This window comes from Mobula hypostoma, chromosome 22 (assembly GCF_963921235.1).
Source record: "Mobula hypostoma chromosome 22, sMobHyp1.1, whole genome shotgun sequence".
Taxonomy (NCBI): domain Eukaryota; kingdom Metazoa; phylum Chordata; class Chondrichthyes; order Myliobatiformes; family Myliobatidae; genus Mobula; species Mobula hypostoma.
The window spans coordinates 2,124,649-2,146,431 of NC_086118.1; the positions used below are offsets into that span (position 1 = coordinate 2,124,649).

Sequence of the window (21,783 nt, forward strand, 5' to 3'; positions counted from 1 at the left end):
CCTCCACTACCACGCACCTCTGATCCAGTTCCCCTCCACTATCACCCACCTCTGATCCAGTTCCGCTCCACGATCACACACCTCTGATCCAGTTCCCCTCCACTACCACCCACCTCTGATCCAGTTCCCCTCCACTACCACGCACCTCTGATCCAGTTCCCCTCCACTATCACCCACCTCTGATCCAGTTCCCCTCCACTCTCACCCACCTCTGATCCAGTTCCCCTCCACTACCACCCACCTCTGATCCAGTTCCCCTCCACCATCACCCACCTCTGATCCAGTTCCCCTCCACTATCACCCACCTCTGATCCAGTTCCCCTCCACTATCACCCACCTCTGATCCAGTTCCCCTCCACCATCACCCACCTCTGATCCAGTTCCCCTCCACCATCACCCACCTCTGATCCAGTTCCCCTCCACCATCACCCACCTCTAATCCAGTTCCCCTCCACCATCACCCACCTCTGATCCAGTTCCCCTTCATTATCACCCACCCCGATCCAGTTCCCTTCCATCATCACCCACCTCTGATCCAGTTTCCCTCCACCTTCACCCACCTCTGATCCAGTTCCCCTCTACCATAACCCACCTCTGATCCAGTTCCCCTTCATCATCACCCACCCCGGTCCAGTTCCCTTCCATCATCACCCACCTCTGATCCAGATCCCCTCCACTATCACCCACCTCTGATCCAGTTCCCCTCCACTATCAGCCACCTCTGATCCAGTTCTCCTGCACTATCACCCCCCTCTGATCCAGTTCCCCTCCACTGCCACCCACCTCTGATCCATTTCCCCTCTACCATCACCCACCTCTGATCCATTTCCCCTCTACCATCACCCACCTCTGATCCAGTTCCCCTCCACTCTTACCCACCTCTGATCCAGTTCCCCTCCACCATCACCCACCTCTGATCCAGTTCCCCTCCACTATCTCCCACCTCTGATCCAGTTCCCCTCCACTACCACCCACCTCTGATCCAGTTCCCCTCCACTATCACCCACCTCTGATCCAGTTCCCCTCCACTATCACCCACCTCTGATCCCGTTCCCCTCCACTCTCACCCACCTCTGATCCAGTTCCCCTCCACCACCACCCACCTCTGATCCCGTTCTCCTCCACTCTCACCCACCTCTGATCCAGTTCCCCTCCACCACCACCCACCTCTGATCCAGTTCCCCTCCACTATCACCCACCTCTGATCCCGTTCCCCTCCACTATCACCCACCTCTGATCCCGTTCCCCTCCACTATCACCCACCTCTGATCCCGTTCCCCTCCACTATCACCCACCTCTGATCCCGTTCCCCTCCACTATCACCCACCTCTGATCCCGTTCCCCTCCACTCTCACCCACCTCTGATCCAGTTCCCCTCCACCACCACCCACCTCTGATCCAGTTCCCCTCCACTATCACCCACCTCTGATTCAGTTCCCCTCCATCACCCACAACCCAGCTCTGATCCAGTTACCCTCCATCATCACCCACCTCTGATTCAGTTCCCCTCCATCACCCACAACCCAGCTCTGATCCAGTTACCCTCCATCATCACCCACCTCTGATACAGTTCCCCTCCACTATCACCCACCTCTGATTCACTTCCCCTCCATCCCCCCGACCCACCTCTGATCCAGATCCCCTCCATCATCACCCACCTCTGATCCAGTTCCCCTCCACTATCACCCACCTCTGATCCAGTTACCCTTGACTATCACCCACCTCTGATCCAGTTACCCTTGACTATCACCCACCTCTGATCCAGTTACCCTCCACTACCACCTACCTCTGATCCAGTTCCCCTCCACCATCACCCACCTCTGATCCAGTTCCCCTCCATCATCACCCACCTCTGATCCAGTTCCCCTCCACTATCACCCACCTCTGATCCAGTTCCCCTCCACTATCACCCACCTCTGATCCAGTTCCCCTCCACTATCAGCCACCTCTGATCCAGTTCCCCTCCACTGCCACCCACCTCTGATCCAGTTCCCCTCCACCATCACCCACCTCTGATCCAGTTCCCCTCCACTACCACCCACCTCTGATCCAGTTCCCCTCCACTACCACCCACCTCTGATCCAGTTCCCCTCCACTATCACCCACCTCTGATCCAGTTCCCCTCCACCATCACCCACCTCTGATCCAGTTCCCCTCCACCATCACCCACCTCTGATCCAGTTCCCCTCCACTACCACCCACCTGTGATCCAGTTCCCCTCCATCACCCACCTCTCACCTCTGATCCAGTTCCCCTCCACTATCACCCACCTCTGATCCAGTTCCTCTCCACTATCACCCACCTCTGATCCAGTTCCCCTCCACGACCACCCACCTCCGATCCAGTTCCCCTCCACTATCACCCACCTCTGATCCAGTTCCCCTCCACCATCACCCACCTCTGATCCAGTTCCCCTCCACTGCCACCCACCTCTGATCCAGTTCCCCTCCACCATCACCCACCTCTGATCCAGTTCCCCTCCACCATCACCCACCTCTGATCCTGTTCCCCTCCACCATCACCCACCTCTGATCCAGTTACTATCCATCACCCACCACTCACCTCCGATCCAGTTCCCCTCCACTATCACCCACCTCTGATCCAGTTCCCCTCCACCATCACCCACCTCTGATCCAGTTCCCCTCCACTGCCACCCACCTCTGATCCAGTTCCCCTCCATCACCCACCACTCACCTCTGATCCTGTTCCCCTCCACTATCACCAACCTATGATCCGTTCCCCTCCACTACCACCCACCTCTGATCCGGTTCCCCTCCACTACCACCCAAATCTGATCCAGGTACCATCCATCACCCACCACTCACCTCTGATCCAGTTCCCCTCCACTACCACCCACTTCTGATCCAGTTCCCCTCCACCATCACCCACCTCTGATCCAGTTCCCGTCCACTACCACCCACCTCTGATCCAGTTCCCCTCCACCATCACCCACCTCTGATCCAGTTCCCCTCCACTGCCACCCACCTCTGATGCAGTTCCCCTCCACTATCACGCACCTCTGATCTAGTTCTCATCCATCATCATCCACCTCTGATCCAGTTCCCCTCCACTATCACCCACCTCTGATTCAGTTCCCCTCCATCCCCCCCACCCACCTCTGATCCAGTTCCCCTCCACTATCACCCACCTCTGATCCAGTTCCCCTCCACTCCCACCCAGCTCTGATTCAGTTCCCCTCCACCATCACCCACCTCTGATCCAGTTCCCCTCCACTACCACCCACCTTTCATCCACTTCGCCTCCACTATCACCCACCTCTGATCCAGTTCCCCTCCACTATCACCCACCTCTGATCCAGTTCCCCTCCACTATCACCCACCTCTGATCCAGTTCCCCTCCACTATCACCCACCTCTGATCCAGTTCCCTTCCACAACCACCCACCTCTGATCCAGTTCCCCTCCACCATCACCCACCTCTGATCCAGTTCCCCTCCACCATCACCCACCTCTGATCCAGTTCCCCTCCACCATCACCCACCTCTGATCCAGTTCCCCTCCACCATCACCCACCTCTGATCCAGTTCCCCTCCACTACCACGCACCTCTGATCCAGTTCCCCTCCACTGTCACCCACCTCTGATCCAGTTCCGCTCCACTATCACCCACCCATGATCCAGTTCCCCTCCGTCATCACCCACCTGTGATCAGTTCCCCTCCATCACCCACCACCCACCTCTGATCCAGTTCCCCACCACCATCACTCACCTCTGTCTGGCAGAACTGGTCTTCAATCTCAACAATTCCTTCCTCGTCCTTTTCATTGGCAGTGGTAGAGTTCTCCTTGTCCTCACTTATTAATCCATGAGCCTCCATATTTAACATATCATTCTCTGTACCTTCTGCTATTTTTAATGGGTTTCTACTTTCAAGCACATCTTTACCTCTTCTCACCCCTCCCCACTCTCCATTTTCCACAGGGATTGCTCCCTCCGCAATTCAGTTGTCCAGTTATCCCTCCTCATTAATTTCTCTCCTGACACATACCCCTGCAAGTGACCAAAATGCTGCACCTGGCAATTTGTCTCCTCCCTTACCTGCATTCAGTGCCCTAAACTTCCTTCTCGGTGAGGCAACACTTCTCCTGCAAATTTATTGGCATTGTCTTTTGCCATGATGAGGCCGCTCTCAGGGTGGGTAGTCTCCAACCTGATGGTATGAACATCAGTTTCTCCTTGCTGATAAAAACTATCCCCGCCCCCTTCTCTTCCCCACTCTGGTCTCTTCACTCCTCTCATCTGCCTATCACCTTCCCCTGATTCCCCTCCTTCTCCCCTGTCTCCCATGGTCCACTCTCTCCTATCAGGTTCCTTCTTCTCCAGACCGTTACCTTTCACACCCACCTGGCTTCACCTATCATCTTGTAGCTAGTTCTCCTTCGCCTTCCCCCACCTTTTTATTTTGGTTTCTTCCCCTTTCCTTAACGGTCCTGAAGAAGGGTCTCAGCCCGACATATTAAGTATTCATTTGCATTCAGAGATGAGTTCCCCCGGCATTTTGTGTGTTTTGCTGGGATGCAATGTCTGAAGGAACAGAATATCCTTGCTGAGGCCAGGCGGAGCTCTCAGACATTTCCTCACTCCTACCCCTTGAAGAGGGCCCTACTCCAGACCATCAGACTCCCTCTGCCCATACCACAGTGAGTTCTGTGCCTGCAATGATGCTGAGCTCTTCTTTCATCGCCTCAGTCTCTGATCCTACTTCTTAGGCAAGAATTCCACACCCTGCACTGATGACCCCCTCTGTCGTCTCCAATCCTCCGCCTCTTCTTGGACATCCTGCTCTGCATCTTTTCATCTCAAATTGCAGAAGAGACATCAACTGATTCGACTTCTCAAACCTTAACCCCTCGAGTGAATTGCCCTACACTCTCTCCTTAACATCAGTCCCGCAGACAAAGGGGGGTGCTGTTGTAGTGTGGTGGACTGACCTCTACCTTGCTTAGGCCAACCATTAACTCTCAGACACCTCCTCATACCCCTTGAAGAGGACCCCACTCTGGACATATTGATTTTTCATTCTTCCTCCCCTCATCTTCTATCCTCCATCCCCCCCCCCCCGTTCCCTTACTACTTCTCACCTGCCTATCACCTTCCCCTGGGTCCCCTCCTCCTTCCATTTCTCCTATGGTCCACTGTCCTCGCCTATCAGATTCCCTCTTCTCCAGCCCTTTATCCTTCCCATCCATCTGGCTTCACCTATCACCTTCCCCTGGGTCCCCTCCTCTTTTTTATTCTGGTATCCCCCCCCCGCCCCCCCCAGTCCTGAACACAGGTCTCAGCCCGAAACGTTGACTGTTTATTCATTTCCATAGATACTGCCTGACCTGCTGAGTCTCTCCAGCTTTTGGAGTGTGTTGCCTTGGATTTCCAGTATCTGCAGAATTTCTCGTGTTACAGAATATCAGTTAAGAATATTTTTGTCAGAATTTGTTCTGTTAACGGAAACTGCCCTGTGTGATCTCTTCCGCTGACTCTGAAGGGTTCAAATACTGGTGGGATGTGGGCGTGGAGGCTGATCCATTGGAATACTGAGCAGGAAGGTGTGTTGATCTGTGCAGTCCGGGCAGTTAAAGAAGAAGGAAATGGGGAGGTTTGGAGAGATGTGGGTTGGAAATGAGGAGCGTGGCCGGGGGTCATGGCTGAGAATGAGTGAGGAGAATATTGAGCTTTGAAGACTCCTGTCTCTAGGTATTCTTCTTGCCCCTGAGTTGCTTGTTAGCCCTTGATGTCTGAAGAGGGACTAATTGCCTACGTGCAGAGTGGTGCAGCCAGTGAGCTGATGTCTCACAGCTCAATGAACTGCGAGACATCACAGTTTTCCTGGGACCACATAAGTTACTGCTGGGTGCTCTGGTTTCTGCTACATCCAAAAGATGTGTGGGTTAGCACATTAATTGGCTTTTGTAGATTACCCCTGGTGTGTAAGTGGTTGTTGAATGGGGGGGGGGCGGAGTTGATAGGAATGTGGAAAGAATAAAATGAGATTTATCTAAATAGGTGGGAATTAGAAGCATAGAAACCTGCAGTACAATATGGGCCCTTTGGTTCACAATGCTGTGCCAAACATGTAATTCTGGATTTAACAATCTGTTTACATACTGAATGATGCACTTTCTGTGACCATGGAGGCCGACAGACTAAGGGTACCAGAGTGGCTTTGATAAAGTCCTACCTTTTCCCTCTACTCAGTTCTACCACCTTTTCTCTCCGCAGGAGGATGGGAAGGTTCTGCAACCTTCAAGCTTACCTTCACTAGTGGGGGAGCCATTGAGTTTGGACAGCTGATGTTTCGGACAGCACAGCAGGGTACAACCTCCCTTTCTCATCCTGCAGGCTTGGAGCCCTTATTCAACCTGCTGCTCGTGCCTTCTTTCTCCATGTTTTATCCCCTGGTGTTCTTTAAAACTGCTTCCTCTTGCTGTGTTATGTTTCCATCAGCAGGACATCAACCCAGACGCTCTGTGATTAATGCTCCCTCTAACTTGTAATGACCAGTGTGTGCACAAATCTTGTGCTGTGAAATGTTTTGCTCAGTGATAGCATGTGCGCTCTGAATAATTTCTTCAATAAAAACAGTATAAATAAGTCAGTTCTAAATCCTGCAGGCAAATTATCACAAATTCCATGTTGTCAACACTGTGCACATCAGAAACCAGAAAAGGAAAGAAATTTAGTGCACAATTTAAATTCCTTAGTGCGCTAGTAGCAAAAGATGTGTGTGCTCACACACATGCCCACCTTAGAGAGAACACTGTCTGTAATACAAACCATGGGAAAAGTCCACTCCTCCCAGCAATTCATACCTCTGTATCAGAAACTAATGGGGCAGGTCCTCATTCCAGAATATGCAGTCAGTGACGAGGCAACAACACTGCGAGGTGAAATCTTGTTATCTGACACCTATTTCAGCAGCTGCGTGGTCAACAGGCAAGCAGTGAATATTGTCAGGTTACTCGTACAGTAAACTAGGAAAAAATGCAAAAGTTTGAAATCAAACTTTTTAACAGCGTGCTAAGCTTCATCAAATGTGGAAGATATCACTCAAAACTCTTTGAAAAAATTGTTTGCAGATCCATGATATTTTGAAATTTCTTTAAGCCCATGACTTTCAGGGTTTGAAAACCCATTTAGGCCCACACACTCAGCTAGTTCATCAACTCCTTGCTTTTACATCAGTTTGAGTGGCGTGTGTTGATTCCATTGTAGAAGGCAACAAACAGGGCTGTTTGTTGAGAGATTGCTAACAGCAGACTCCTGGTCTCTTCATTGCAGGAGCACAAATATTGTGGAATTTGTTAAGACTTTCATACAGTAAGGATGATGAACATTTTGAGCTGCATATCACTGTCTTGTAGTTGAATGAAAAATAGCAAATGGGCAGGTCGAGAGCACAGAAACAGAACCGGGTTTATTATCAGTGACTTACATGCAATAGAAGTGTTGCCTTGTGGCAGCAGCACTGTGCAAAAGACATAAAATTACTGAAAACTATGCAATAAATATATAGTGTAACAATAAGGAAGAGCAGGGTGGTATTCAGAAATGTGATTGCGAGGAGAAGAAGCTGCTCCTAAGCCGTGGGTCTTTAGGGCCCTATAGCTCCTCCCCAGTGGTAGTCATGTTCCAGGTAGTGAAGGTCACTATCTGGAAGTGACGGCTGCCACCAGCCTGAAAGGATGGTGCATTTTTCCTTGAGAAGAGCCATTTCTATTTTTTACTGTGTTCTATTCAGGGTTCTTCAGTGTAATTATGAAACATGCAGCTATTTACTGAAGCCTTTCTGCTGTCTCTTACAGCTTCCAGGGGCACAGTTCCACCAGTCGTAAACTACTACAACCTAATGCCAACTGGTGTAGGTGGAGTGGCACCGCCCATGTACCCCCCAGCACCATCTGCAGTCTTTGCTTACCCGCCTCCTCTTCCAGGTGAGTATGACGCCAAATTAAACCAAGACTATCTGCCTGCATATGCCTTCGTCACCAGAGACAAACTGGGTGTGAGCGTGACCAGCTCAGGCTGTCACTTCCTTTGGTGTTAGGTCAGCGATTATGCTTTGAGTAAACTCGAGGCAGTTGTTAGGGTACATAAGGATCTGATTATTTGTAGACAGAATAGGTGGACAACTAAAATTTAAACAAAATAGCCTTGGGCATTATTTTCTCTTCAGGTCTCTAGCCGTACTCTTTTTATATATCATCTTTTGTCCATGCTGAAAATAAAAGTCACAGATTGAATACTATCTGTTTTAAGGAAAAATAGTTACTTAAGAGGTAACAAACACAAAATGCTGGTGCAATGCAGCAGGCCAGGCAGCATCTCTAGGAAGAGGTACAGTCGACGTTTCAGGCCGAGACCCTTCGTCAGGACTAACTGAAAGAAGAGCTAGTAAGAGGTTTGAGAGGGGGAGGGGGAGATCCAAAATGATAGGAGAAGACAGGAGGGGGAGGGATGGAGCCAAGAGCTGGACAGTTGATTGGCAAAAGGGATATGAGAGGATCATGGGAAGGGAGGCCCAGGGAGAAAGAAAGGGGGAGGGGAGCATCAGAGGAAGATATAATGAGAGCGACAGAGGGAATAAAAAGAAGGGGGGGGGATAATAAATAAATAAATAAGGGATGGGGTAAGAAGGGGCGGAGGGGCATTAATGGAAGTTACAGAAGTCAATGTTCATGCCATCAGGTTGGAGGCTACCCAGACAGAATATAAGGTGGTGTTCCTCCAACCTGAGTGTGGCTTCATCTTGACAGTAGAGGAGGCCGTGGATGGACATATCAGAATGGGAATGGGAAGTGGAATTAAAATGTGTGGCCACTGGGAGATCCTGCTTTCTCTGGCGGACAGAGCATAGGTGTTCAGCGAAACGGTCTCCCAGCCTGCGTCAGGTCTCGCCAATATATAGAAGGCCACATCGGGAGCACCGGACGCAGTATATCACCCCAGCCGACTCACAGGTGAAGTGTTGCCTCACCAGGAAGGACTGTCTGGGGCCCTGAATGGTGGTGAGGGAGGAAGTGTAAGGGCATGTGCAGCACTTGTTCCGCTTACAAGGATAAGTGTCGGGAGGGAGATCGGTGGGAAGGGATGGGGGGGGGTGACGAATGGACAAGGGAGTCGCGTAGGGAGCGATCACTGTGGAACAGAAAGCAGGGGAGGGAAAGATGTGCTTGGTGGTGGGATCCCGTTGGAGGTGGCAGAAGTTACGGAGAATTACATGTTGGACCTGGAGGCTGGTGGGGTGGTAGGTGAGGACAAAGGGAACCCTACATCTAGTGGGGTGGCGGGAGGATGGGGTGAGAGCAGATGTACGTGAAGTGGGAGAGATGCGTTTGAGAGCAGAGTTGATGGTGGAGGAAGGGAAGCCCCTTTCTTTAAAAAAGGAAGACATCTCCTTTGCCCTGGAATGAAAAAGCTCATCCTGAGAGCAGATGTGGTGGAGATGGAGGAATTGTGAGAAGAGGATGGCATTTTTGCAAGAGATGGGATGGGAAGAGGAATAGTCCAGGTAGCTGTGAGAGTCCGTAGGCTTATAGTAGACATCAGTAGATAAGCTGTCTCCAGGGATAGAGACAGAAAGATCTAGAAAGGGGAGGGAGGTGTCAGAAATGGACCAGGTAAATTTGAGGGCAGGGTGAAAGTTGGAGGCAAAGTTAATGAAGTCAACGAGCTCAACATGTGTACAGGAAGCAGTGCCAGTGCAGTCGTCGATGTAGCGAAGGAAAAGTAGGGGACAGATACCAGATTAGGTTTGGAACATGGATTGTTCCACAAAGCCAACAAAGAGGCAGGCATAGCTGGGACCCATATGGGTGCCCATGGCTACACCTTTGGTTTGGAGGAAGTGGGAGGAGCCAAAGGAGAAATTATTAAAGGTAAGAACTAATTCCGCTAGACGGAGGAGAGTAATGGTAGAGGGGAACTGGTTAGGTTTGGAATCCAAAAAGAAGCAGTGAGGTGGTGGGGGATGGAGGTATATAGAGACTGGACATCCATGGTGAAAATAAAGCGGTGGGGGCTAGGGAACTTAAAATTCAGAGCTTGAGAAGTGACACCAACATAGGTGGGAAGGGATTGAACAAGAGGGGATAAAACAGTGTTGAGGTATGCAGAAATGAGTTCAGTGGGGCATGAGCAAGCTGAGACAATGAGTCAACCTGAACAGGCAGGTTTGTGGATCATGGGTAGGAGGTAGAAATGAGAAGTGCAGGGTGTGGGAACTCACACAAAAAACGCTGGTGAACGCAGCAGGCCAGGCAGCATCTCTAGGAAGAGGTACAGTCGACGTTTTGGGTCAGGACACTTCGTCAGGACTAACTGAAAGAAGAGCTAGTAAGAGATTTGAAAGTGGGAGGGGGACAGGGAGATCCGAAATGATAGGAGAAGACAGGAGGGGAGGGGTGGATCTGAGAGCTGGAAAGTTGATTGGCAAAAGGGATAACGGACTGGAGAAGGTCATGGTACGGGAAGCCTGGGGAGAGAGAGAAGGGTGCTTCTCTGCGTCCCAAGTTCCCAATGTGGCCTTCTATATATTGGCGAGACCCAATGCAGACTGGGAGACCGCTTTGCTGAACACCTGCGCTCTGTCCGCCAGAGAAAGCAGGATCTCCCAGTGGCCACACATTTTAATTCCACATCCCATTCCCATTCTGACATGTCTATCCACGGCCTCCTCTACTGTAAAGATGAAGCCACACTCAGGTTGGAGGAACAACACCTTATATTCCGTCTGGGTAGCCTCCAACCTGATGGCATGAACATCGACTTCTCTAACTTGCGCTAATGCCCCACCTCCCCCTCGTACCCCATCTGTTACTTATTTTTATACACACATTCTTTCTCTCACTCTCCTTTTTCTCCCTCTGTCCCTCTCACTATACCCCTTGCCCATCCTCTGGTCCCCCCCCCCCTTGTCTTTCTTCCCGGACCTCCTGTCCCGTGATCCTCTCATATCCCTTTTGCCAAGACAGGGGAAGACAGGAGGGGGAGGGATGGAGGATAGGGGAAGACAGGAGGGGGAGGGATGGAGGATAGGAGAAGACAGGAGGGGGAGGGATGGAGGAGAGGAGAAGACAGGAGGGGGAGGGATGGAGTGATAGGAGAAGACAAGGGGAGGGATGGAGTGATAGGAGAAGACAGAAGGGGGAGGGATGGAGGATAGAAGACAGGAGGGGGAGGGATGGAGTGATAGGAGAAGACAGGAGGGGGAGGGATGGAGTCAGCCAGAGAAAGCAGGATCTCCCAGTGGCCACACATTTTAATTCCACATCCCATGCCCGTCTGATATTTCTATCCATGGCCTTCTCTACTGTAAAGATGAAACCACACTCAGGTTGGAGGAGCAACACCTTATATTCCGTCTGGGTAGCCTCCAACCTGATGGCATGAACATTGACTTCTCTAACTTCCGTTAATGCCCCTCCTCCCCTTTACACCCCATCCCTTATTTATTTATTTTGTGTGTGTGTGTGTGTATTTATTTATCTATCTATCTCTTCCCCCCGCCCCCCCCTTTTTTCTCTCTTTTTTTCTCCCTCTGTCCCTCTCACTATAATTCCTTGCCTGCTCTCCACCCTCCGGGCTCCCCTCCCCTTCTCTCTCTCCCCAGGCTTCTGGTCCCATGACTTTCTCCAGTCTGTTACCCCTTTTGTCAATCAACTTTCCAGCTCTTGGCTCCATCCCTCCCCCTCCTGTCTTCTCCTATCTTTTCAGATCTCCCCCTCCCCCTCACACTTTCAAATCTCTTACTATCTCTTCTTTCCATTAGTCCTGATGAAGGGTCCCAGCCCGAAACGTCGACTGTTCCTCTTCCTATAGATGCTGCCTGGCCTGCTGCGTTCACCAGCATTTTTTGTGTGTGTTGCTTGAATTTCCAGCATCTGCAGATTTCCTCGTGTCAGTGTGGGAACTATAAGGTTGGTGGCAGCAGATGGGAGATCCCCAGAGCTGATAAACTTGGTGATGGTGTGGGAGACACTGGCCTGGTGCTCCTTAGATAGATAGATAGATATACTTTATTAATCCGGAGGGAAATTTGGTTTCGTTACAGCCGCACCAACCAAGAATAGAGCATAAATATAGCAATACAGAAACCTCCAACAATCAAACAACAAAATGCAAACTCTGCCAGATGGAAAGTAAGTCCAGGATCAGTCTATTGGCTCAGGGTGTCTGACCCTCCACGGGAGGAGCTGCACGTTTGATGGCCACAGGCAGGAACGACCTCCCGTGCCGCCAAGTGTTGTATCACGGTGGAATGTGGCCGCAGTCCAACAGTAAAAAGTTCAATATCCAGTCTGCAAACACGTTCCTCGATCGTAATATGCCCCGGATTGCACCATCCGTTGTTAACCAGATCAGTAAGCACTCAACTCCTTTACACTTACCGCTCTCAGTGCACTTCCGGTCAGGCGGAATAGTATTATCCACCGAACTCCTCTTCTCCATAAGTTTCTGTTGTCTCGACCAGGTCCTCGTTCCTCGGCTTTGTGATCCCCCTCTGCATCCCTGTGTGTTTTCCTGTGGATTTCAGCAGGGGTGTCCGCCACTCTGCTCGCTAAACCGGCCGGGATTTGCTGGTCCGTGGAATACACAATGCGACCTTGCTTCTGTCCTGCTTGTTGGGATGTAACCATTTCCAGCGCTAAAAAAAACCCAAATAAAACTCTCTCTACCAGCATGTTAGAGAGGGTGCAGCTTCGACATGTTACCGTGAGAAAAAAAATACAAAAAAAACAAATTAAAAAGTAAGAAGAAGAAAGTAAGAATAGATTGGAACGGTTGTACCAGGCTGCATGCGCAACCAGCGCGTGCGCACTTAGTGGAGTCACGATCGAGGGGTAAATAAGAGGAGGTATCAGTGAGTTGTCACTGTTCCTCGGCAAGGTAGAGGTCAGTACCCCAGACTACAATAGCACCCTCCTTATCGGCGGGTTTTATAGTAAGGTTAGGATTGGTGCAGAGGGAGTGGAGAGCAGAGCGTTCGGAAGGAATGAGGTTGGTATCTCCTTTAAACAGAACATACAGATCTGGCATTGGATCCTTTGAGGGATTGTTGTGTTATTTCTCGAGGACCATTTAACTCAGTTTATGCCAACTCTGAGAGCAATCATCAAGTGTTTCCCTGTAAGCTGCTCTCTCTTTCAGCTCATTAATTCCCGTGATAATTTTTTTTCATGCTTCAATGCTATTAATTGTGTAACATCTCATTTGGTAGATGTACTAAATCTAGCAGAAGCTGGAACTACTGGTCAGGTATTTGTAGTAACCTTGAGCCCGAAGGAAACTGTGGTCACGTTTCTTTTACCCCACAATTGAAATCAAGAATCAGGGTCATGAAGGGGCGTGGGTGTGTTATAGTGGTAAAGTGGGGATTACTTGTGGAGAGTCTACAAAAATGTTAGTTTGTATGTTATGTACCTCCCTCCTTTATTTTTACAGGTGGCATTTACCCAGCACCACCACCACCCCTCACAGAAGGTACAATGAACTACATGCTCCCGCCCCCTTATCCAGGACCAGTAAGTTCTCCGGCAGGAGATGTAGGGCAACAGATATCTGCAGGTAAGTAAGTGCTCCTGAGATCTTGACTTTTCTGTAATTATCTGACCAAGATGTGTCTTTAAAATGGATAATTGCACTCTGCTGCTGAGCATTCCTGTACCCCAGTGTGCCCGGATTTCAGAGAGCTGTGTGAAGGAGTTAGATAGAGTGTCTGTGCATGTTACTGGGAGATAGAACACATTTCTATCTCTCCCCAGAGTATGTGTACTTCCCTTTACAGCATCACAATATTGCCCATTTGGCCTTTACCTGTAACTTCTTGGACCACCACTGTCACGCCAGGGATCAACCCGAAACCAATGAAGGCCGCTGAGAGCAAGGCATCAGGTGTACCAAGAAATAATGTTCAACCAGGCGTGCTGAGTGGATTTTCCGCGTTGGCTTCCTCTGGAGATCCCCACTATCAGGGAATTCAGTGCCTTGAGCTTCGTTCAGAAAGTTGCTGCACCACCAGACCAGCTGTTCCAGTGCAGTTACAACACTGGCATCAACAATGTGAAACACTGCCTATGTATATCCTGGTAAGAGAAAAGCAAAACATATCCAAGTCACACACATAAAAGTTACTGGTGAACGCAGCAGGCCAGGCAGCATCTCCAGGAAGAGGTACAGTCGACGTTTCGGGCCGAGACCCTTCGTCAGGACTAACTGAAGGAAGAGTTAGTAAGAGATTTGAAAGTTGGAGGGGGAGGGGGAGATCCAAAATGATAGGAGAAGACAGGAGGGGGAGGGATGGAGCCAAGAGCTGGACAGGTGATTGGCAAAAGGGATATGAGAGGATCATGGGACAGGAGGCCCAGGGAGAAGGAAAAGGGGGGGAAGAACCCAGAGGATGGGCAAGGGGTATAGTCAGAGGGACAGAGGGAGAAAAAGGAGAGTGAAAGAAAGAATGTGTGTATATAAATAAATAACGGATGGGGTACAAGGGGGAGGTGGGGCATTAGCGGAAGTTAGAAAAGTCAATGTTCATGCCATCAGGTTGGAGGCTACCCAGACGGAATATAAGGTGTTGTTCCTCCAACCTGAGTGTGGCTTCATCTTTACAGTAGAGGAGGCCGTGGATAGAAATACCAGAATGGGCATGGGATGTGGAATTAAAATGTGTGGCCACTGGGAGATCCTGCTTTCTCTGGCTGACTCCATCCCTCCCCCTCCTGTCTTCTCCTATCACTCCGTCCCTCACCCTCCTGTCTTCTATCCTCCATCCCTGCCCCTCTGTCTTCTCCTATCTCCATCCCTCCCCCTCCTGTCTTATCCGATCCTCCATCCCTCCCCCTCCTGTCTTCTCCTATCACTCCATCCCTCCCCCTCCTGTTTTCTATCTCCATCCCTCCCCGTCCTGTCTTCTCCTATCACTCCATCCCTCCCCCTCCTGTCTTCTATACTCCATCCCTCCCCCTCCTGTCTTCTCCTATTCTCCATCCCTCCCCCTCCTGTCTTCTCCTATCACTCCATCTCTCCCCCTCCTGTTTTCTCCTATCTCCATCCCTCCCCCTCCTGTCTTCTATACTCCATCCCTCCCCCTCCTGTCTTCTCCTATCCTCCATACATCCCCCTCCTGTCTTCTCTCCTCCATCCCTCCCCCTCCTGAGTTCTCCTATCTCCATCCCTCCCCCTCCTGTCTTCTCCTATCCTCCATCCCTCCACCTCCTGTCTTCTCCTATCTCCATCCCTCCCCTCCTGTCTTCTCCTATCACTCCATCCCTCCCCCTCCTGTCTTCTATCACTCCATCCCTTCCCCTCCTGTCTTCTCCTATCCTCCATACATCCCCTCCTGTCTTCTCTCCTCCATCCCTCCTCCTCCTGTCTCCTCCTATCACTCCATCCATCCCCCTCCTGTCTTCTCCTATCCTCCATCCATCCCCCTCCTGTCTTTTGCTCTCCTCCATCCCTTCCCCTCCTGTCTTCTCCTCTCCTCCATCCCTCCCCCTCCTGTCTTCTCCTCTCCTCCATTCCTCCTCCTCCTGTCTTCTCCTATCACTCCATCCCTCCCCCTCCTGTTTTCTCCTATCTCCATCCCTCCCCATCCTGTCTTCTCCTATCACTCCATCCTTCTCCCTCCTGTCTTCTATCCTCCATCCCTCCCCCTCCTGTCATCTGTCCTCCATCCCTCCCCCTCCTGTCTTCTCCTATCCTCCATCCCTCCCCCTCCTGTCTTCTCCTATCCTCCATCCCTCCCCCTCCTGTCTTCTCCTATCCTCCATCCCTCCCCCTCCTGTCTTCTCCTATCCTCCATACCTCCCCCTCCTGTCTTCTCCTATCACTCCATCTCTCCCCCCTCCTGTTTTCTCCTATATCCATCCCTCCCCCTCCTGTCTTCTATCACTCCATCCCTCCCCCCTGTCTTCTATCACTCCATCCCTTCCCCTCCTGTCTTCTCCTATCCTCCATACATCCCCTCCTGTTTTCTCTCCTCCATCTAACCTCCTCCTATCTTCTCCTATCACTCCATCCCTCCCCCTCCTGTTTTCTCCTATCCTCCACCCATCCCCCTCCTGTCTTTTGCTCTCCTCCATCCCTTCCCCTCCTGTCTTCTCCTCTCCTCCATCCCTCCCCCTCCTGTCTTCTCCTCTCCTCCATTTCTCCTCCTCCTGTCTTCTCCTATCACTCCATCCTTCCCCCTCCTGTCTTCTCCTCTCCTCCATCCCTCCCCTCCTGTCTTCTCCTCTCCTCCATCCCTCCCCTCCTGTCTTCACCTCTCCTCCATCCCTCCACCTCCTGTCTTCTTCTATCACTCCATCCCTCCCCCTCCTGTTTTCTCCTATCTCCATCCCTCCCCATCCTGTCTTCTCCTATCACTCCATCCATCCCCCTCCTGTCTTCTCCTCTCCTCCATCCCTCCTCCTCCTGTCTTCTCCTATCACTCCATCCCTCTCCCTCCTATCTTCTCCTATCCTTCATCCATCCCCCTCCTGTCTTTTCCTCTCCTCCATCCCTCCCCCTCCTGTCTTCTCCTCTCCTCCATCCCTCCCCCTCCTGTCTTCTCCTCTCCTACATCCCTCCCCCTCCTGTCTTCTATACTCCATCCCTCCCCCTCCTGTCTTCTCCTATTCTCCATCCCTCCCCCTCCTGTCTTCTCCTATCACTCCATCTCTCTCCCTCCTGTTTTCTCCTATCTCCATCCTTCCCCCTCCTGTCTTCTCCTATCACTCTATCCCTCTCCCTCCTGTCTTCTCCTATCACTCCATCCCTCCCCTACTGTCTTCTATACTCCATCCCTCCCTCTCCTGTCTTCTCCTATCTCCATCCCTCCCTCTCCTGTCTTCTCCTATCACTCCATCTCTCTCCCTCCTGTTGTCTCCTATATCCATCCTTCCCCCTCCTGTCTTCTCCTATCACTCCATCCCTCCCCCTCCTGTCTTCTCCTATCACTCCATCCCTCCCCCTCCTATCACTCCATCCCTCCCCGCCTGTCTTCTATCCTCCATCCCTCCCCCTCAATTCTTTTCCCTTCACTCCATCCCTCCCCCTCCTGTTTTCTCCTATCTCCATCCCTCCCCCTCCTATCACTCCATCCCTCCCCCTCCTGTCTTCTCGTCTCCTCCATTCCTCCCCCTCCTGTCTTCTCTTCTCCATTCCTCCTCCTATCTTCTATCACTCCATCCCTCCCTCTCCTGTCTTCTCTCCTCCATCCCTCTCCCTCCTGTCTTCTCCTATCCTCCATCCCTCTCCCTCCTGTCTTCTCCTATCACTCCATCCCGCCTCCTCCTGTCTTCTCTTCTCCTCCATCCCTCCCCTCCTGTCTTCTCCTCTCCTCCATCCCTCCCTTCCTGTCTTCTCCTATCTCCATCCCTCCCCCTCCTGTCTTCTCCTATCACTCCATCCTTCCCCCTCCTGTCTTCTATACTCCATCCCGCCCCCTCCTGTCTTCTCCTATTCTCCATCTCCCCCCTCCTGTCTTCTCCTATCACTCCATCTCTCCCCCTCCTGTTTTCTCCTATCTCCATCCCTCCCCCTCCTGTCTTCTATACTCCATCCCTCCCCCTCCCGTCTTCTCCTATATCCATCGCTCCCCCTCCTGTCTTCTCCTATCCTCCATCCCTCCACCTCCTGTCTTCTCCTATCTCCATCCCTCCCCCTCCTGTCTTCTCCTATCACTCCATCCATCCCCCTCCTGTCTTCTCCTCTCCTCCATCCCTCCTCCTCCTGTCTTCTCCTATCACTCCATCCCTCCCCCTCCTGTCTTCTCCTATCCTTCATCCATCCTCCTCCTGTCTTTTCCTCTCCTCCATCCCTCCCCCTCCTGTCTTCTCCTCTCCTCCATCCCTCCCCCTCCTGTCTTCTATACTCCATCCCTCCCCCTCCTGTCTTATCCTATTCTCCATCCCTCCCCCTCCTGTCTTCTCCTATCACTCCATCTCTCTCCCTCCTGTTTTCTCCTATCTCCATCCTTCCCCCTCCTGTCTTCTCCTATCACTCTATCCCTCCCCTCCTGTCTTCTCCTATCACTCCATCTCTCTCCCTCCTGTTTTCTCCTATCTCCATCCTTCCCCCTCCTGTCTTCTCCTATCACTCTATCCCTCCCCCTCCTGTCTTCTCCTATCACTCCATCCCTCCCCTACTGTCTTCTATACTCCATCCCTCCCCTCCTGTCTTCTCCTATCTCCATCCCTCCCCCTCCTGTCTTCTCCTCTCCTCCATTCCTCCTCCTCCTGTCTTCTCCTCTCCTCCATTCCCCCCCTCCTGTCTTCTCCTCTCCTCCATTCCCCCCCTCCTGTCTTCTCCTATCACTCCATCCCTCCCCTCCTGTCTTCTCCTCTCACTCCATCCCTCCCCCTCCTGTCTTCTATCCTCCATCCCTCCCCCTCCTGTCTTCTCCTCTCCTCCATCCCTCCCCCTCCTGTCTTCTCCTCTCCTCCATTCCTCCCCCTCCTGTCTTCTCCTATCACTCCATCCCTCCCCTCCTGTCTTCTCCTATCACTCCATCCCTCCCCCTCCTGTCTTCTCCTATCACTCCATCCCTCCCCCTCCTGTCTTCTATCCTCCATCCCTCCCCCTCCTGTCTTCTCCTATCCTCCATCCCTCCCTCTCCTGTCTTCTCCTATCACTCCATCCCTCCCCCTCCTGTTTTCTTTCTCCATCCCTCCCCCTCCTGTCTTCTCCTATCACTCCATCCCTCCCCCTCCTGTCTTCTATACTCCATCCCTCCCCCTCCTGTCTTCTCCTATTCTCCATCCCTCCCCCTCCTGTCTTCTCCTATCACTCCATCTCTCTCCCTCCTGTTTTCTCCTATCTCCATCCTTCCCCCTCCTGTCTTCTCCTATCACTCCATCCCTCCCCCTCCTGTCTTCTCCTCTCCTCCATCCCTCCCCCTCCTGTCTTCTCCTCTCCTCCATTCCTCCTCCTCCTGTCTTCTCCAATCACTACATCCCTCCCCCTCCTGTCTTCTCCTCTCCTCCATCCCTCCCCTCCTGTCTTCTCCTCTCCTCCATCCCTCCCCCTCCTGTCTTCTCCTCTCCTCCATTCCTCCCCCTCCTGTCTTCTCCTATCACTCCATCCCTCCCCTCCTGTCTTCTCCTATCACTCCATCCCTCCCCCTCCTGTCTTCTATCCTCCATCCCTCCCCCTCCTGTCTTCTCCTATCCTCCATCCCTCCCCCTCCTGTCTTCTCCTATCACTCCATCCCTCCCCCTCCTGTTTTCTTTCTCCATCCCTCCCCCTCCTGTCTTCTATCACTCCATCCCTCCCTCTCCTGTCTTCTCTCCTGCATCTCTCCCCCTCCTGTCTTCTCCTATCCTCCATCCCTCTCCCTCCTGTCTTCTCCTATCACTCCATCCCGCCTCCTCCTGTCTTCTCCTCTCCTCCATCCCTCCCCTCCTGTCTTCTCCTCTCCTCCATCCCTCCCCTCCTGTCTTCTCCTATTCTCCATCCCTCCCCCTCCTGTCTTCTCCTATCAGTCCATCCCTCCTCCTCCTGTTTTCTCCTATCTCCATCCCTCCCCCTCCTGTCTTCTCCTATCACTCCATCCTTCCCCCTCCTGTCTTCTATACTCCATCCCGCCCCCTCCTGTCTTCTCCTATTCTCCATCTCCCCCCTCCTGTCTTCTCCTATCACTCCATCTCTCCCCCTCCTGTTTTCTCCTATCTCCATCCCTCCCCCTCCTGTCTTCTATACTCCATCCCTCCCCCTCCCGTCTTCTCCTATATCCATCCCACCCCCTCCTGTCTTCTCCTATCCTCCATCCCTCCACCTCCTGTCTTCTCCTATGTCCATCCCTCCCCCTCCTGTCTTCTCCTATCACTCCATCCATCCCCCTCCTGTCTTCTCCTCTCCTCCATCCCTCCTCCTCCTGTCTTCTCCTATCACTCCATCCCTCCCCCTCCTGTCTTCTCCTATCCTTCATCCATCCCCCTCCTGTCTTTTCCTCTCCTCCATCCCTCCACCTCCTGTCTTCTCCTCTCCTCCATCCCTCCCCCTCCTGTCTTCTATACTCCATCCCTCCCCCTCCTGTCTTCTGCTATTCTCCATCCCTCCCCCTCCTGTCTTCTCCTATCACTCCATCTCTCTCCCTCCTGTTTTCTCCTATCTCCATCCTTCCCCCTCCTGTCTTCTCGTATCACTCTATCCCTCCCCCTCCTGTCTTCTCCTATCACTCCATCCCTCCCCTACTGTCTTCTATACTCCATCCCTCCCCCTCCTGTCTTCTCCTATCTCCATCCCTCCCTCTCCTGTCTTCTCCTATCACTCCATCTCTCTCCCTCCTGTTTTCTCCTATATCCATCCTTCCCCCTCCTGTCTTCTCCTATCACTCCATCCCTCCCCCTCCTGTCTTCTCCTATCACTCCATCCCTCCCCCTCCTATCACTCCATCCCTCCCCCGCCTGTCTTCTATCCTCCATCCCTCCCCCTCAATTCTTTTCCCTTCACTCCATCCCTCCCCCTCCTGTTTTCTCCTATCTCCATCCCTCCCCCTCCTATCACTCCATCCCTCCCCCTCCTGTCTTCTCTTCTCCTCCATTCCTCCCCCTCCTGTCTTCTCCTATCACTCCATCTCTCTCCCTCCTGTCTTCTCCTATGTCCATCCCTCCCCCTCCTGTCTTCTCCTATCACTCCATCCATCCCCCTCCTGTCTTCTCCTCTCCTCCATCCCTCCTCCTCCTGTCTTCTCCTATCACTCCATCCCTCCCCCTCCCGTCTTCTCCTATATCCATCCCTCCCCCTCCTGTCTTCTCCTATCCTCCATCCCTCCACCTCCTGTCTTCTCCTATGTCCATCCCTCCCCCTCCTGTCTTCTCCTATCACTCCATCCATCCCCCTCCTGTCTTCTCCTCTCCTCCATCCCTCCTCCTCCTGTCTTCTCCTATCACTCCATCCCTCCCCCTCCTGTCTTCTCCTATCCTTCATCCATCCCCCTCCTGTCTTTTCCTCTCCTCCATCCCTCCACCTCCTGTCTTCTCCTCTCCTCCATCCCTCCCCCTCCTGTCTTCTATACTCCATCCCTCCCCCTCCTGTTTTCTCCTATCTCCATCCCTCCCCCTCCTATCACTCCATCCTTCCCCCTCCTGTCTTCTCGTATCACTCTATCCCTCCCCCTCCTGTCTTCTTCTATCACTCCATCCCTCCCTCTCCTGTCTTCTCTCCTGCATCTCTCCCTCTCCTGTCTTCTCCTACCCTCCATCCCTCTCCCTCCTGTCTTCTCCTATCACTCCATCCCGCCTCCTCCTGTCTTCTCCTCTCCTCCATCCCTCCCCCTCCTGTCTTCTCCTCTCCTCCATCCCTCCCCCTCCTGTCTTCTCCTATCACTCCATCACTCCCCCTCCTGTCTTCTCTTATCACTCCATCCCTCCCCTCCTGTCTTCTCCTATCTCCATCCCTCCCCCTCCTGTTTTCTCCTATCTCCATCCCTCCCCCTCCTGTCTTCTCCTCTCCTCCATTCCTCCTCCTCCTGTCTTCTCCTGTCATTCCATCCCTCCCCCTCCTGTCTTCTCCTCTTCTCCATCCCTCCCCTCCTGTCTTCTCCTCTCCTCCATCCCTCCTCTCCTGTCTTCTCCTCTCCTCCATCCCTCCTCTCCTGTCTTCTCCTCTCCTCCATCCCTCCCCTCCTGTCTTCTCCTCTCCTCCATCCCTCCCCCTCCTGTTTTCTCCTATCTCCATCCCTCCCCCTCCTGTCTTCTCCTATCACTCCATCCTTCCCCCTCCTGTCTTCTATACTCCATCCCTCCCCCTCCTGTCTTCTCCTATTCTCCATCCCCCCTCCTGTCTTCT

At 52.3% G+C, this 21,783-nt stretch overlaps 1 protein-coding gene across 4 annotated transcripts in view; it reads left to right on the top strand.

Annotated features, from left to right (window-relative positions):
• The window catches only part of LOC134336468 (WW domain-binding protein 2-like), a 76,339-nt gene that overhangs the window by 16,825 nt on the left and 37,731 nt on the right, over positions 1–21,783 (top strand). For all 4 annotated transcript variants that reach the window (XM_063030724.1, XM_063030725.1, XM_063030727.1 and 1 more), the window contains exons 4-6: positions 6,235–6,327; positions 7,818–7,946; positions 13,456–13,578. In XM_063030724.1, the coding sequence (XP_062886794.1) occupies positions 6,235–6,327; positions 7,818–7,946; positions 13,456–13,578 (345 nt within the window). The remainder of the gene's footprint in view (positions 1–6,234; positions 6,328–7,817; positions 7,947–13,455; positions 13,579–21,783) is intronic.